Source organism: Motacilla alba, chromosome 3 (genome assembly GCF_015832195.1).
Source record: "Motacilla alba alba isolate MOTALB_02 chromosome 3, Motacilla_alba_V1.0_pri, whole genome shotgun sequence".
Lineage (NCBI taxonomy): Eukaryota > Metazoa > Chordata > Aves > Passeriformes > Motacillidae > Motacilla > Motacilla alba.
In genome coordinates, this window is record NC_052018.1 from 104,888,989 (window position 1) to 104,905,531 (window position 16,543).

General features: G+C 50.7%; 1 protein-coding gene across 4 annotated transcripts in view; it reads left to right on the forward strand.

Annotated features, from left to right (window-relative positions):
* Window positions 1-16,543, forward strand: part of LOC119698905 (phosphofurin acidic cluster sorting protein 1-like) — a 54,591-nt gene that overhangs the window by 33,202 nt on the left and 4,846 nt on the right. For all 4 annotated transcript variants that reach the window (XM_038131641.1, XM_038131643.1, XM_038131645.1 and 1 more), the window contains exons 2-14: window positions 1,250-1,337; window positions 6,334-6,423; window positions 6,748-6,873; window positions 7,063-7,225; window positions 7,368-7,459; window positions 9,444-9,524; window positions 10,301-10,360; window positions 10,986-11,137; window positions 15,120-15,213; window positions 15,523-15,594; window positions 15,887-16,017; window positions 16,141-16,273; window positions 16,380-16,484. In XM_038131641.1, the coding sequence (XP_037987569.1) occupies window positions 1,250-1,337; window positions 6,334-6,423; window positions 6,748-6,873; window positions 7,063-7,225; window positions 7,368-7,459; window positions 9,444-9,524; window positions 10,301-10,360; window positions 10,986-11,137; window positions 15,120-15,213; window positions 15,523-15,594; window positions 15,887-16,017; window positions 16,141-16,273; window positions 16,380-16,484 (1,387 nt within the window). The remainder of the gene's footprint in view (window positions 1-1,249; window positions 1,338-6,333; window positions 6,424-6,747; window positions 6,874-7,062; window positions 7,226-7,367; window positions 7,460-9,443; window positions 9,525-10,300; window positions 10,361-10,985; window positions 11,138-15,119; window positions 15,214-15,522; window positions 15,595-15,886; window positions 16,018-16,140; window positions 16,274-16,379; window positions 16,485-16,543) is intronic.

The window sequence follows — 16,543 nt, forward strand, 5'->3', positions numbered from 1 at the left end:
TGGGTTTTGGCTGAAATAATGCAGCCATCTGGCAGAGGAGTGTGCAGAACTTCCCTGCACACCCAGCTTCCTGACTTCTGGTCTCTACCAGGAGGGACCAGAACATGAAGGGCGGAGCAGCAGGTTTGCAATCACAGTCCAGGAAACCTTCTGCACAAGCTAAAAGTATTTTAGAAGGGAGGACAGGGACATGATAGGAGGTGAGTGCTTGCTAAGCTCTAAACCTGTCCTGCAGTCTGGCTCTGTCCTCCCCTTTTTACTGTCGCTCCATCTCTGGCATTGTTCTGCACTGCTGCTGTACCATTGCAAGAACAGGTTTTGTTCCTTTAAAAATAAATAAAGCAGGTATTCAGAGAGCACAGTGTATCAGACAGAAAGGTATTTGGTAGCAGCCAAATCTGTTCTCCAGGGAGGATGGCCTGACTCTCAGGTCCAGCACGCTGATATCCACAGAAGTCCTGGGAACCAGAGTCTGCAGCAACGCAGCCGTGGAGCACAGAGGGTAACTTGCAAAACATCAGCGTGCTCTTGCTGCTGGTAAAGCCATGTCTGGCTTTGCTCCCTGACACAGGGTTCCTTGCAAGTAGTGTCTATGTGAGTCCTGTTGCAGGCTCCTAGGCAGGAGATCCGAGTGGCTGGCTGTCTCACTGGCACTCACTCTTCCTTTGAGCAGCAAAAGTATCTCTTCTCACTTAGCCTCAGGATCCTTCCTAGCTTTTTCCTGGAGGTGCCACTTACCATGCTGAGTCCCCGGGATTTGAGCTTGTCAGGGTGGCTGAAGCTGTATGAAACCTCCTGTGGGGCTGCTTCCCAAGTCAGCTCTGTGTGGTACCGTGCAAGAGAAGAGCTGGTTGAGATGTCTGCATGAGAACATTTGCCTTAACTAAGTCCAGGATAAGAGTGGATTTAAGTGCTTTGGTTTATAAATAAACAGTGCTGTGGCCAAGGTAGATTTAAGCAGAGCTGGCAACAGCCCTGCTTGGGAAGGGATCTCTTTACCACATGGCCTGCTGTTGGACTTCCTGTTGCATGCTAATCCCTTAAGCCTGCTTTAGCTCTGTTAATTTTCCCTCTTTCCTTTTTTCCCCGATGGGCTGTCTCCGTGGCGCGTGAATGCCAGCGTTCCTAGGCCAGGCTTGTGCCTGCGACTGGGCCAAGCATCCAGGCTGCCTTCCGAGCACTGGGTACCATGTGGCAGGGCCCCAGGGATGGTGGTGCCTGAATGTGTCCCATTCTCTCTGTCTTACAGGCTCTGCAGTCTGCGCCTGAAGAAACTCACAGTGCTGAAAGAGCTGGACAAAGAGCTGAGCTCTGTGCTTATCGCTGTGAAGATTCAGGTAGGCTCCTCTCCTTGCTGCTGCCTGATGGCAGCAAGCCAAGCCCATCCTTGTGCCCTCTGTGAAGTGCTGGTCTGCATGTCCCTTGCCTAGTGCCAACCAACCCCTCTGTCTCAGTCAGCATGTTCAGGGAGATTTTGGCTCTCGGGCAGGTGGGAATGATGCCCCAGGGACAGTGGCAAGATACCTGGTGCTGGCTTGTATCGGGAATTAATTTGGTTAGACACTGGGACAGAATCTGTCATGCCTCCCTGCCTGCCTCTGCCAAGGCCCTCCTCTCAAATTGCTGTTTGGAGTTTGTCATCCCCCTTTAAGAGAGGGTCAGTGCTGGATGGTTTCCAGCAGTGCCTTCCAACCAGATCACTCCCTGGGGAGTGAAGGGTGGGAAGGGAAGGATGCAAGGGATCAGCATCTCTGTGCATGATGTTCTGCTGATATTTGTACCCTGTCTGATCTCTAATATCCCTTCCCTCTCCCTGTGCATCCCTGCTAGGCCTGGTGCCTCTACTGTGACCCAGGCAGAAGGGAGGGGAGAGGATCTTTGTCACCAAGGGGACAGGAATTTGCCACCATCCTGATATGTGTGATCCCTCCACCCTCTCTGCTGCTTGTGGTGGAAAGATGTGTTCCTTGGGGTGCAGGCACATCCTTTCCACCTGCCAAAGGACAGCATGGAAACAAAATGCATCTTGAATATGCTGTCCTGGCCACAGCTTCCCTGACCCAGCTCGGGTGCTGGTGTCCTTCCTTTGTTCTTGTCAGCTGGCACGAAAGCAGCTGATCCCGTTGAGAGCACCGTAGGTTGGCAGCTCAGCAGCTTTGTGCTCCCACAGAGCTCTTTGTGCTGCACACATTAGGATCTAAATCCTGGATTAATCCTGGAAGCTGCAGTATTAGTGGAGCTCTGGGAGCTGGAGTTTGCCTTCATGGCAGACCTGATTCACTCACACAGAAGAAATTGAAAGCAGAATGTATGAAACCTGGGGCAGGGAGTGAGGACAGTCGGAGAAGGCTGTGGTCCACACACTACTGGTCAGTGTCCCACTTTGCTGGCATTTCCATCGTGTATGTATGGTGTCACTCAGGAGAGCTGAAAGCCCTGGAACCCCTGAGACCCCGTGCAGGCTTTAGCAAGGAACCAACCTGAGCAGCAGAGAGCTGCCTGGCTGGGCCTTGGAAATGTGGAAGCAATCCAGGCTGGGCCACAGCTGACAGCAGCACAGGACTAGGGAGCTGGCAGCCAGCTGAGAGGTGTGGGTCCTACTTGACTGGGAGGGCTGGAGTGCTCACTGACTGCTCTCCTGCACAGTCAGCCCAAGCTGAATGTGCTTCTCTGGGGAGCCTGGGGTTCTTGTGCAGCCCCCTTGTGCTGGGGCTGACATGTGCTGAGTGTGCACGTCCTCAGCTACAGCCCTCTCACGCTGCAAATGTGGGACCGTGGAAGAGACTGCGCAGTGGGACTCCAGCTCTCTCAAACAGACCATCCCCATCCCTGCCACAGGCCAATCTTGTACCTTGACGGCAAAAGAAATTAATAGGCCTCAGCAGTTTGAAGCCACAGAGCCTTTTTGCTGCTGGGCTTCTTTTCCTGTTGGGGAACTGAGGCTGCATCCAGGGATTTAATTCAAACATGGTCACCTCCTCTCTGCATGGCCGCATAGCTGTGGCTGCATGCTGGTGTAGGCTTCCTGCAAAGCTGAAGAGAACAAGGAGAATGCTTTTGCCCACGTTACCCCGTGGCTCAGCATTCCTTGTGGGAGTGGGCTGAGTTTGTGTGCCTCCCTAGGCTGCTTTCCACCTGCCTGACCAGCTGCCTTGGCAGGGTTTGGGACTGCTGGAAGGCAGATGGAGGCTGTAGGCAGCTTCAGCACAGCGTGCCTACAGAGTGGCCTCAGATGGATCCATTCCTCCTGCTCCTCTCCTAGGTAACAGATGAGTCACACTAGTAAGAAACTGTTTGAAGGCTTTCCAGTGAGCGTTCCATCTTTTGGATGGAAAAGCTGATGCACAGAATTTATAAAGCACCTGCAAATTCCTAAGGGGGAAGCTGGGGACTAGAGGAAAGGAGAGCTGTATTTCTCTTGCTTCAGTAGTAGTTCTGTTAGGGTCAGGAAGTTGCTGCTTTGAAGGGCAGATTGCATGGAAATAAAGCTCTGACCCTGCCTGAATGGAGCTGCCACCCAGGCAGTAGCTCCTGTGCTGGAGACAGTCTGCTTAAAAAATGTGCATGACCCAAAGGACAGTGTAAAGCCTGTCCAGAACTCCTGATCTTCTTCTCACAGTGCCCTTTTCATCTTAAAAGACAGCTTCCAAGGGTGCCATGTGCTGCTACCTGCTCCTTCATCTGGAAATACCACTGTCAAGGGGAACTTTCTATGTCTACAGAACTTACCCATTTCCCAGAGGTGATTTGAATATATAATATTCCTTGGATTTGAGTGAGATAAAGCCTGAACTACTGTGAAAGAGGGGATTTGCTCTCATTGACTTGAGTGGTTTTTAAACCTTTGTCCCTTATTATTTATTTTAACAGACAGAAGCCATCATAGAGCATTTCCTTCTGTGTGTTGTTCAGCGTGGCACTAAGAGATTTGGATGTGCTGGCTCAGCTCCATACAGCTGCAGATACCTGCCTTGGTATTGCAACTGATTATGGCATGAAGGGAAACACAGTGTTCCCTCTCAGCAGAGAGACTGAGGTTCACAAACACCCTGTCTTGAGCCATGAATAGAGGAAACAGTCCAAGAAAGAAAGAAGAAAACAAGCCCCAGCTCTCCCAGAACTTTCAGCTCCTGTGACAGGTGCTGTGGATGCAGATCTTCCTGCATCTGCCTGTAGGAGATAGCTGGTGACTCAGGTTGAAGCCTTGGTGCTGCTGTAGAGAGATGATATTGGCAGTCACTTTGTAGGAGACGAGAGTGTGTGCTATGAAATAGGCCAGGCTAAAAAGTTGTTTGCCCCTGCCAGGACTGCCCATTGCCCCAACCCTGGTCCCTGAAGGAATTTGGACTTTTTTGGTCTTTCTTACTATGCAGAGTTTTCTGTTTATGCCTCAGTCATGCTTTGTTTCTTATCTCTTTGTAACCACTTGTAGTATTTTTCACTCCTGCCTGAGCAATCCTAGCTAAACCCTAAATTTGTTTATTTTATTAGTGGGCTATTCTCTCCCAAAATGCACATTCAACTTGAATTCTGGTGTTTTGCTGTCTGTCTAGTCCAGTACTTGTATTAGTTCTCTCTCATTTTTCAGTTGTGGTATGCTGCTCTAGCCTCAACCCTCTTATAAACCAGACCAATCAGGACAGATTTACACCTGAAATTTGGGATTGTACCTTGCAAACCAGACCTGGGCATCACGTACCTGTGCATTGTAGTGAAAGCTCCTGTGTGTTTTCAGTTCTTAGGCAGTAAAAACCTGTGACCACCACTTGTCCCTTTTGCTTTTCCCTTCCTTGGCACTCTTTGTCACCCATGATTTTCACTGTAGCAGTCTGACATTAAGTTTTTCTGCAGTATTCATAGGGATACTCAACTGTTCTGCAGAGAAATTGGTCTTGCCTGACATTACTCAAGTTACAGAACAGCTGAGCTACATCAAGTGTTCAGTGCCATGTCCAGTTGAGCTTTGAATTTCTCAAAGGATGGAGAATCCTCAGTATTTCTAGGTCTTTGTCCTTGCACTGTGATCATGAAGCAGCCTTTGTCCCAGTCCTTACAATTCCACATGGATGTGCACTGGCATTTCACTGAGGGGTTGGATTCAACTAGGATTGAGGCTGGGTATGTAACTTCCTTAGTGGTAAATGGCAGTGAGGCACAGGACAGCAATGTTTATGAAACCATCATTTCCTGAGCACGCCACTCAGGATATCCTCACCTTTTCTTTGCCATAAGTCCTTCCCCAGAAATAGCATCTTCAGGAAGAGTAATTGCACTTTTACTTGCGTTTTGATGAAAGAATAAATCTTTGGTGGGTAATTTCTCTGCAACAAAGAGCAAATAGTGAATGTGCTAAAGAAAATGGTCACTGTCATTGTGACTGCCTATCATCTGTTATCAGAGAAGAGTTCAGGAAGGGTCAGTGTGTTCTTGGCCAGGAAGGCTCACAGATGGTGAAGGGGATGAGCTCCACCTCCTCTCTTCCGTTTTAGGAAGACCTTTTGCAGGAAAGCCTTGCTCCTGGCACAGTCTCTGGGAACAGCATTGCAGACAGCTTTCGGGAGGATCTGTGGGTTGTGCCACCCTGCAGCCAAGAGGACCTGGTGCATGCAGACAGCATTTTTCTGCCCCCAAGTCATTCAGTGTCTCTCTCAGAAACCAAGACACGGAGATAGTAGACATAGGGCAGGGAAAAAGGAAAGAGTTGGAGTGGGAGCATGATTAGAGTGCCTCTGTTCCTGCCCTTCTGGTAAAAACCATTTCTACATGTAGAGAGGTAAAGACTGTTGCCTGAGAAAAAGACTAGGATAGAGTTTCCTGAGACACAGCTGAGCAAGCAGGGGGACCCCTGTTCTCCTGGGCATCCTGACTTGGTCCCAACAGAGCCATCCTGCCTGCTGTGCTTAGACAGGGATCTGCACTGGGCCTGTCCGCTTGGGGGAGAGATGTCTCCAGGACCTGTCCCTTTGCTGGCCAGGCAGTGTGTTGGGGCCCTTTCCTTTGTCCTGCATGGCTCCCTCTGGCTCCAGGAGCGTCCCTGCACAGCATGGGAGCGGCACTCCAGGTGCAGAGAGGCAGATTAAGCAGAGCAGCCTTGTGAAGAGCAGGTGCTCCCTGGCAGGGGGGCAAGGAGAAGGGGCCCCTGGCAGCTCAGGGGATACTGCAGGCTTTTGCAGAGTGTTGATAGGCATGTGAAAGGTGGCTCTGCAGAGTGGAAGAGAACAGAGTCAAGGCATTCTCTCTTTCCTTGTGGACTGTGATCACCGTTGTCTTGTGTGTGTGTGATGCAGTGGAGTCTGTGGTCGAGCTCAGTGTGTGTGTCTGTCAATCTTGCAGGGTTCAAAACGAGTCCTGAGGTCAAATGAATACATCCTCCCACCTGGGGGCCTGATGGAGACCGAGCTGGAGCTGACCTTCTCACTGCAGGTACCTGGTGCTACCTGGTCCCCTGGGCTCCCTTACCTGGCATTTTTCAGCAAGCACAACCTTAGGGTTAAGTGTGAAAGCACAGCCTCTGTTAAGGAGTCTGCTGTGGTTGGCCAGCTGCTCCATTGCTCCAGGGATTGTTTTGCTGGGCATTGCTGGGATTTGGAGGATGATGGATAGGTGCAGGAGGCCTTTTGAGGGGCACCTCAAAGCTCAGCAGGTCAGATCCTGCTGTACATCAGCACTGAAGAAGAGTTTTCTACCTGTGTGTCGTGCTGAGCCTTGCCCTCATGCTGCCATCTTCTGTGTGCTTCCCTTGCCCAGTACCCACACTTCCTCAAGAGAGATGGCAACAAGCTGCAGATCATGCTGCAGCGGAGGAAGAGATACAAGAACCGCACCATCCTGGGCTACAAGACCCTGGCAGTGGGAATCATTAACATGGCTGAGGTACAGTGTGCTGGGAATGAGGGGAGTCCCACACGGCCTTCCTGTGCCAGCGCTGGGCAGGGGACTGGGCTGCCAGGCAGGGTCTCGTTGCTGTGAGTGTTCTTGCTTGTTGGCTGGCTATAATATAGAGAGGGTGGGCTGCCAGCTGCCATTGTGTCACCCTGTCAGAGAGCTTGTCTGTCTGTCTAGGTCATGCAGCACCCGACGGATGGCGGGCAACTCCTGGGCCTCCACAGCAACATGAAGGATGTGAACATTCGAGTGGCTGAAATCAGCATCTACTCTCTGTCCAGTCAGCCCATCGACCATGAGGATGGGAACGTCCCCTCAGGTCCTAAAATCAAAGCTTCAGGTGTGTTTAGTGCTCAGACCTGCAGGCAGACGCTTGGGACGTGGGTAACAGAGTGTGTCCCCCAGCACTGCCAGCAATGCCAGTCCTTTCACTGGAGCCATGACAGGCATCATGCCAGGGCATTTGCACTGTCTGCTTTCAGATCGCTCCCCAGACATTGATAACTACTCTGAAGAAGAGGATGACAGCTTCTCCTCAGAGCAGGAAGCCAGTGATGATGCCGTGCAGGGTCAGGTAAGGGAGGCCTGGCAAGACGCCTTATGTCCTGGTTGTGTTTCTGGGGTGAGAGTCAGGCATTGAGGTTCTTGATCATCCTGAGCCCTCTCATCCCCTTGTAAACATTTGGCATTGTTTCAGAGGGATGAGAGCTGTAATATCTCACAGCAAAAAGAACTTTGACAGCAGTGGGCTGCTGTCAAGTCTGTGGTGAGGCAAGGGACTTTGGAGAGCCATAAATCTCATCTGTCTCTGGAGCTGTCTGCTCAGCAGAAAACCCCTGCTGAGCCCTTTCCATCCTGCACCATGATTTTCTCCCTTCTCCCTGTGATGACAGGTCAGAGATGCCTCACTGTCTGAGAAAGAACAGGGATTTTAAGGTGGAAGTAGTTCTGAAAATGGTCAGAGGTGGCAGAGCCATCCCAGCCCGGTGATGAGATGTGTCACTGCTGTTTGCTGTGCTCTGGTTGTACTCAAGGCCACGGAAAGCCTTGTGGTAGTGTGCTGATAAAGCACAGGGACAAACCCCTGTTCAGGGTTGTTATGGTCTGAGGGTAACTGAGGTTATTTGGGCAGATTAGAGTGAAGCAACACTGGATGACCAGTGTTTATAGATATATCTCTATATGGCAGGTTTATTTCAGAACAACTTGGTTGCAGTGGAATGGAGCTATGGGGCCATTTTGGTTATTATTACCCATAGTAATACAACAGTATAAAAGTATAAAGGAAAATATAACAGAAAAAGAAAGAGAGAGAGGTAAAGAAACAAAAAGAGTAGATAGTGGAGAGAAAAGATATTACCAGCTGTGGATTCAGCTTTGATTATTGCTTGGTTGAAGCGATGGTCGTAGTCTTGATGGAGGAAGCCTGAAACAGAGAGTTCAGTGGTTAATATGCATTCAGGTTTAGGTGGGAATGCCCAGGTACCTCCACTGGAGGGGGACTTTTACACTATCTAAAGTAACACTGTGGATCTGGTGCAGTCCTCAGGTAAAAGGCCTCAGGAATGAGTCTGGGGGTGCTTGGGGGTGTGGGGGGGATGGTCTTTGATAGTTTGGCACCTTCTAAGATGTGAGAGCTCTCTCTCACTTCAGTGTAGTTGAGCCAGTTATGCCCCATCAGAAGGGATTAATACCTTCAGGCCTAAGGGAGGGGGAGATGGAGGAGGAAGTTTTACACCTGAGCCAGTTGTGTAAGGGAGGATATTGGTCTGATGAAAAGCATTATCCCACCAGCAGGATCTGCTTCTTGTGGCCTCTTCCTTTATCTGGCTCAAAACCCAGCTTGTTGCTAAACTGAAGTTGGTTTGTCATGGTCAATCTCTGGTGATGGGTACTCACCCCTCTGCACCTAGGCTGTTCTTAGGCAGATCAGAGGCTTCACCACACATCCAAAAATTCTCCTCCTCCTCCCCTTGGCTTCTCTACCACACATCCAAAAATTCTCCTCCTCCTCCCCTTCAGTTTGCTGGGCCTCAGCAAAGCACACCTGCTGTTTTTGCAAATGGCCATTTGTTGAAGACATTAACCATTATCATTTCAGGGTCTCACAAGTGTCCTCCAGGTTACCTGTCCCATCATGCTGGGTTAATACAGCAGGGGCCCATGTCCCTGCGAGTTGTGCATATTGTTAAGGCTAATCCCTGAGAAAAATGTTTCTTTGTGATTCATGTGCTGTGCTCTCTGAGCTAACTCTGGAGAGGGGAGAGCAGGAGAATAACACATGGGTCCTGAGGAGGCTGTGTCTCCTCTTATCTTGCTGATACATTCTTCTCTGGAGGGGCCTGGGGACAGAAGTGCTGGGGAAGAAGGTCTGAAGGGGAACAGTGCTAAGGAGAGAGAAGGAGCTCCATAGAGAGAGGTACCAGAAGAAGACAAGACTTTGGGGGCAGAGTGGATCAAAGCTTTTCAAAATGGAGGGCAAATGTGGGTCGGGAAAATTGTAGGAGGTGCTGCTCCATGAACAGTTGTTCTAATGTACTGTGACTTTTTGCCTGCAGGATCTGTTTGATGAAGAGGATGACTTGAGGAAAACCAAGAAGGCCAGGAGGAAAATGAGCCGAACCACATCAATCAGCAGAGTAACATCAGCATTTACAACATGATCAAAGGGATGGAAGGGATTCACTTTCTCCCCTCTCTGAAGGCAGTGAGGGTGTTGGGAAGGGGAGATGCTGGCACTGGTGCAGAGCAGGGGAGAGAGCCCTTGGCTCTGAGAAGGAGCAAAACTCTTGCCATTAATGAGCTAGCTTGTTGCTCAGAGCTGTATCCCAGTTCATGGTCTGTGCTGTGTTCAGCCTGGCTTTGTATCAGTGGTGATCTGTGTGCGACAGAGTTTTGACTTGCTGCTGTCACATGGTCTCTTTCCTTTCTTGAGGAAGGGGAGGGTAGGCACAAGGAAAGCTGAACTCTTAGCAGCTCCTCTGCATGTCTGCAGAAGGGAGGAGCTGCTCTGCCAGACCCTTGCTCTCCAAAGTCCTCATCCCTGTTGACTTCAGCCCTGCAGATCCCTGGCCACCTTCTTCCTGAGTTTGTTCCCCATCTTTTCTTGCTTGAAGGCAGTATTGTTCAACCAGGTGGTCTGGGGAGAAACGGGATTTAAATGAAGTGCTATTCCAGCCTGTAGCAGAGAAAGTATGAGTCCTTGCATCCTCCCTCATGCCCACACTGTGGCTTCTTGTGGAGTACAGAGGTAGTCCAAGTCCTACAGCAAATTTAAAGAGAGAGGGAGGAATCATAGCTGACCTTGGACCCCTGGACAGCATGTTAGAGAGAATAACCATGGTGTGTATGTTAGCTTGGAATGTGCTTTGATAGTTTTGCTGACCTTTTTTCTTCCTTTTTTATTTTGTTTTAGCAACCAAACTTCAAGCAGAAATTTGTGGCTTTGCTGAGGAGGTTCAGAGTGACAGAAGAGGTAAGAAACAGGAAAGCTGCCCCATCTGGCAATGTCTCCTGCAGATGTGTAGGTGTCAGAGTGCAGGTTCCCACTCACTGGGAGCACAAGGCTCATGAGCTCAGGGATGTGCCAAATGTGGTGTGAGACATGGCAGAGACTAGAACATGGGTTTTCCAAAGCCTTCTGCCTCAAGAAAGCAGCTCTGGGCCTTGTGCTCAAGTCAAAAAGCACCTTCCTGTTGGGAGAAGGTGCCCAGGAAGAAGAGTGCTGTCACAAACTGACTCTGCACCAGGAGCTGGCATTGCAGGGGCAATCCTGTCCAGTTAGACTGACTGCAGGCTGGTATCAGCCTGTGGATGGCTTCTCTTGGCTGACAGCCCAGGCTAAGTGTGTAGCACAGCCAGTGAAGGTCCTCCCAGGTGTCCTAACTGCCAGTAAGTGTGATGGGTGTCTGAGACTCCTTTGGATGTCATGCTCACCCTCTTTTGGCCCAATGACAGTGTCACCGGATTCTTCCACAGCCTGGATTTGCCTCCCTGAGGTGGGAGCAGTGCCATGGTGTGCCTCATGACTGACAGGCAGCTTGTTGTGGGATGCAGGGAACTCCATGTCTCTTCACTGCTCTCTGGGCTTGGTCCCACAGGTCCTGGACTCTGACCCTGTAGACCAGACCCAGGAGGTGGAAGAAGACCTGGGCTTGCTCTATGACAGCCTGGAAGAGTGCAACAACAGTGACAGTGGCCCAGAGATGGAGGACAATGAGAGTGTGCACAGCACACCCAAGCCCACCCTGAGGTAAGGGTTGCAGGGAGTCCCTGACCAACAGCGCAGCCTATGGGACCTGGAGAAATGGTCTCCAACACCTTTCTGTTGCTTGGGCTAATGCAGGCATTGTCTTGTCTCCACTCCCATTGCCATCTGCTATTGGCACCTCTGGCTCCTCACTTAAAACTGCCCAATAAATCTGATTTCCTTCACATTTAGTCTCATTTTTCTGCCAGCCCAGCGTCTGACACTGATCTGCTGGTAGAGCCCTGTTTGATCTGAGCCCCAGCTGCTCCCAGCTCTCATATCTTTCTGCCAACAATCCTGGTGTTCTCTGGGCTCTCCGCACTGAAGCATGCCTGCCTTTTGAGCCCTTTGTGACTGCTTGGACCAGTCCTCGTGAGATGTGCATGCTGTGTTCCCACCCTGTGTGGAGATGTGACTAGGAACCAGCAGCGCTGCTCCTCACCCCGTTCCCCAGGCTCTGGTGACTTGCTCTGCCAAGAACTGCTGACTTAGCTCAGGGGTCTCCAGTGGATTGTGCAAGGAAACCAGGCTTTGCTCCCACGTGATCTGTGCTCACCTGGCCTCTCTGCTCATGGCTCTTGTGCTTTTGTGCTGTCTTTTTGTGAAAAAGTTGTCTTTTGTTGTCTTTCTACTTGACTGCATCATAGCGTACTGGGTTTCTTGTAGTCAAGTCAAGCTTACTTGGCATTGTTGTTTCTATAAGTTTATATATGGAATCATAGGATCTTAGAATGGCCTGGGTTGGAAGGGACCTGAAAGATCATCTAGTGCCAACCCCCCTGCCATGTAAAAAAAAAAAATTAAAAAAAAACCCCCACAGATATGTGTGTGTATATATATATATATATATATATATATATATATAATTTGGTTGATATCCCCACTGAAGGTACTTAGCAGGAGTAGCGGGCACGGTTTGCCACAGGCAAACTGAAATTTAGTCTGCTGGATTCTGGAACCCATGTGCCACTTGGGAAAAAACAGGAACATGACAGAAGTCGTGTTTTCCACAAACCCACAAGTTATTGTGAAGGAGACAGCAGGCACATGGGCAAGCTGCTTAAGTGATCTGCTTGGACTCCAGAAGGAGTTTTGCATCGTCTCTCATCAAAGGAGACAAAGGTGCTGTGGGAGAACAAGGAAGGTCTTTCTGTGGTCAGATAGTGGTTCGTGTGTATAGGCTTTTGTTGCAGTTTCACATAGTCTATTGAGAGTATTTAAATGTAAAGACAGACCTCCACCCTGATTCTGCAAGTGCCTACTTGCAAACATCTGAACACTGGAACAGCATTCCAGAGTGAGGGCTGGTTTGTGCTCGTGCCCACCGTTACAGTCTTCCTGGAGTGTTTGGTGCTATTCCTGGAAGCACAACCTATTGGGCTCTGAGCTGTTCTTCATCCTGATCAGAAAGTGTCCCAGGCTTGGTTTGGTCTCTGGTGCCTCAGTTTCTGGCAGTGCTGAATTATGTATCCCTTGAATTCTCAAGGGAATACTTCACAAAGTTCTGTGACTGTATTTTTTCTAAGGAGATGTGGAAGCTGCCTGCCAAGGTGTTTCATGTAGACTTCATAGTTCCCAAGTGTTAATTTGAGGTGATCCTCACGTTGGATTTCTTGTCATAGGCAGCCTTGCTAGACACTGTAAACATCTCTGTGGAGCAAGGGCACTAACGGTGTGCAGTCCTTAGCAGTGGGAAGTGGCTGGTGCCCTGGGTTGGGCCAGTGGTGCTGAGAGCCGATCCTTTTGATCAGCCAGGGATCACACAGAATCAGTTTGCTCCTGCACTGGGGCAAAACTGGAGCTGGAACTGAGCTGTTAGACAGGACCTCAAGTCAGACCTGTTCATTGAAGGTCAAAGGTGAATGAGCAAATACCTTCATAGGTGACTGGGAAAAGGGATGGGACAAGGGGGGCTACATTCATTTAGAGCAGAAGGAGGCTGTGCAGAAGGACTGGGCTTCACCTAAATCTCAGTGTGCTGAGACATGGGCTCAATCATGCCTGTCGGAGGAGAGCCTTTAAACTGCAGAACAGGAAATTGTGAAAGGGCTCTGTGCTTAATGTGATGTCCTTGAGGGATGAAAACTTCTGAATTGCAAGTGAGACAGGGCACAAACACACACAGCTTTGATGGGGAAGGGGGAGACAGCCTGATTTACGTGGAGTGTTGAAAGCCAGAGGAAGCATAATATAATCTAGACACATCCGGTGTCTAAGAAAAAGGAGAGAGTGAAGATACCCCTTTGTGATGCCAGTGGCATGAAGGGTATGTCACATTCTGGTGGGATTGCTTGGGACAATATAGAGGAGTATGGAAGAGATGCTGATTGAGGGGTGATCTATTAGAAAACCTTCATGTTGTTCTGATTTGACTCTTAAGTTACTAATGTAGTCTGTATAGATTGAATTTCTGGCTGGGAAAGGCAAGTGTAGAGTAATGACTGTACAGAGTGGTGACAATGCCTGAGCAATTTTGTAGCAGAGAATGGAGAGGAAGAGAGAGAGGAAGTATGCTGGTAAAAGGAGATGTAATTTATACCAGTGTGTGGCCTGGAGAAAATGTCCCACCAGGGCACTATTGTGACTGTAAACCTGAAGCAGCTGGTCACAGAGCCAGTGAGGGGGAAATCAAGCCTTGACTTTTCCCAACCAGTGTGTAAACACTGCTGCTGAAGAGATGCTCTGTGCAGGAGCCTTCATTTATTTACAGAGGTGGAATGTCCTTTCAGGAGTGCTAAAACCTGACACACACTGTTGTGCCTGGCAGTACAGTGTGCTGTATACAAATGAGGAAGCATGCTAAAAGGAAAGTAAAAGAAGCAGGGAGGATGTTCAGAGGAGATATCCTGCAGGAAACTGAAGGTAAATCCTGATGAGAAAAGTAGAAAACAATGGAAAGACACTCTGATAGAGTACTAACAGAACTTCTCTATATCTTATGCCTCAGTGGCCATCCCTGGAAACCTGCAACCTCACAGCCCTAACTGCACACTAGGCACATCAGGAGAAACATTTCCTGGGAGTTAATGAGCACATACACAAAGCTTAGAGGAATCTGGCTGTGATCTCCTGCAGCAAAGTCACACATTGCAGGTGGATTCTGGTTGCTGTAAAGGTCCTGGGAAAACTGGCAAGTGAGATCCAGTGATAGACTCCACTTGTTTCCTAAGGAGTGGTCTTTGAGCAGCCCACAGACTGTGAAAGGTGTCCTTGGCAAAGAAATAATGTGTAGGAAAAGGGTAAGCAAAGGTGGAAGCTCACACTGTAGTGGCAGAGACTGTCCTGGCTTCCCCAAGAGAGTTCCTGTGTGGACTGTGGTGACTTGAAAACAGGACCTAGGAGCTGCACTATGCAACTCTGCCGAAACATCAGCTCAGAGACCAAAAACTTGGCAAATTTAAGTACTGGGCTACCTGAGGGGTTGCTCTGTGTGCAATACTGAGACCTTCAGGGCCTTGGGAAAGGGGAAAGCAGAAAGGGAGAGAGAATGCGGCAGTTGGAAGTGTGCAGCAGCAGCAGGCAGAGGCAAGGAGCAATCCCTGGAAAAGGGGAGGCAGAAAGGAATGCAGCAGAAGTCTGTGGAAGCTATGATGGTGCAGAGGAAGCAGAGAGATTTAGTGGCACACTGAAATTGAGGTGTTGGCAGAGACTATATACCAGTGAGATGGGGCAGAGTGGCAGCTCCTCACCTGCACTTCAGGGCTAGGGGATCACCTGAGGCAGAAAGCACCAGGAGCCCCTACCTGCAGCTCCCCAAGGTCACAGGGGGCACTGCTGACAGGTCTGCTCCTCAGCTGTGCGTCACCCAGACACTTGGCTGTCTGGCCCCGTGTCCCACTGAGGACCTCTCCACAGAACTCAGTGCTTGGGACAGGTCGGTGTGGGGTGTGCTGGGATCATGGTGACTTTGTTCCTCTCTTATTCCTGCCTTTTTCTCTCCCATCTGTCTGTCTGTCCGTCCGTTCGTCTGTCTGTTTCTCTGCAGGCGTTTCTTTGAGGGAGTCTCTCATTCTGGTTCCCAGACTGAGATCGGCAGTCTGCACAGCCAGAAAGGGCAGGATCAAGAGTCGGGCAGCCCTGTGAGTTACACCTCCACCACCACCTCCTGCCCCTTTCCCTCCCCAGCTAGCCCAGCACCCCCACAGTGCCCGCGCTCTGAGACCACAGCTCCTGGCAGCGCCTGCCTGGGGCTGCTCCTTTCCTTCTTTCCTCCTCTTTTTCCCAGCACAGGCAGACAGGTAGCGATGGGGGACACCCTCTGGGGCCGGTCCCAGAGATGCCCGACTCCCCTCTGGGAGCTTGTGTTCTGTGAGGCCAGGCATGGGTCACTGGCAGCTGCCCTGCACAGAGTGCTCCATCCTGCTCTGACCCCACTCCCTGTCCCCCAGGGCGAGGCAGACAAGCGGAAGCCAGGAGCGCAGCGACCACAGGAAGAGCAAGGAACAGAGGTCCCTGCAGTGGTGAGTCCAGGCTATGGGATGTGGAGCTCTTTCAAACTTCAGCTTGCTTTCTGGAGTACCAGGGGTGCCCACTGGGCTGGGAGCAGGGCTAGGAAGACAAGTAGATTGTGCTGGAGAGAAGGAGTGGTAGGGTATGCAGCACATGCAGCCCAGCCCTCCCAAGATCCTGCAGCCTTGGCTCTCCAGGAGGGCTGCCAGGCCTCTCTTGATGATGGGCACCCATGGGTGCAGGGTTGCTCCTTGTTGGAGCTAGGAGAGCAGTGTGTGTGAAATGACTCTGTGTGTCCCTCAGGAGCTGGTGGCAGAGGAGTCGTGTTCCCGGCTGACCCCCACAGAGGCTGCCATGAGGGAGGGCAGCATGGACAGACTGGCCCAGCTGGGCCCTGGGTCCAAAGCCGAGCTCCCCAGTGCCGTGTCCCCCAGGTAAGGCAGCTCTGTGTCCCCTCCCAGGGCTGAGCGAGCTCACACTGGCTCCCTGAGCTGAGTAAGGGTTGGTGGAGATGAGATTTCCTCAACAGTTTTGCCTCTCCTGCTTCTCCTTCACAGCAAGGCAGAGAGCAAGCAGCTGTGGCGTCCCCGCAGCACCTCCGTGAAGGACCGGCAGAGCTCAAAGGTACCAGGTGGCCGTGCCAGCAGCCTGGACAGTGAGAGCTCTCCAGACTCATGGCATAACACCCAGGTGAGCCCACTTGGAGGTCTGTCATTCAAGAGCTGCCAGGTCTTCAGCCCTGGACGGTGTCCAAGGTGGCTGACTGGGGTTAACCTTTGTGGTGATGCTGTCACAGGTGCCTCGAAAGTCTGTTTACGATCAGCTGAACCAGATCCTGGTCTCAGACGAGCAGCTCCCCGAGAGCATCGTGCTGGTGAATGTCGCTGAGTGGCAGGGGCAGGTAAGTAGCTGTGATGGGAGCTGGGTGCATGCTGTAAGCAGTGTGGATTCTCCCAGTCA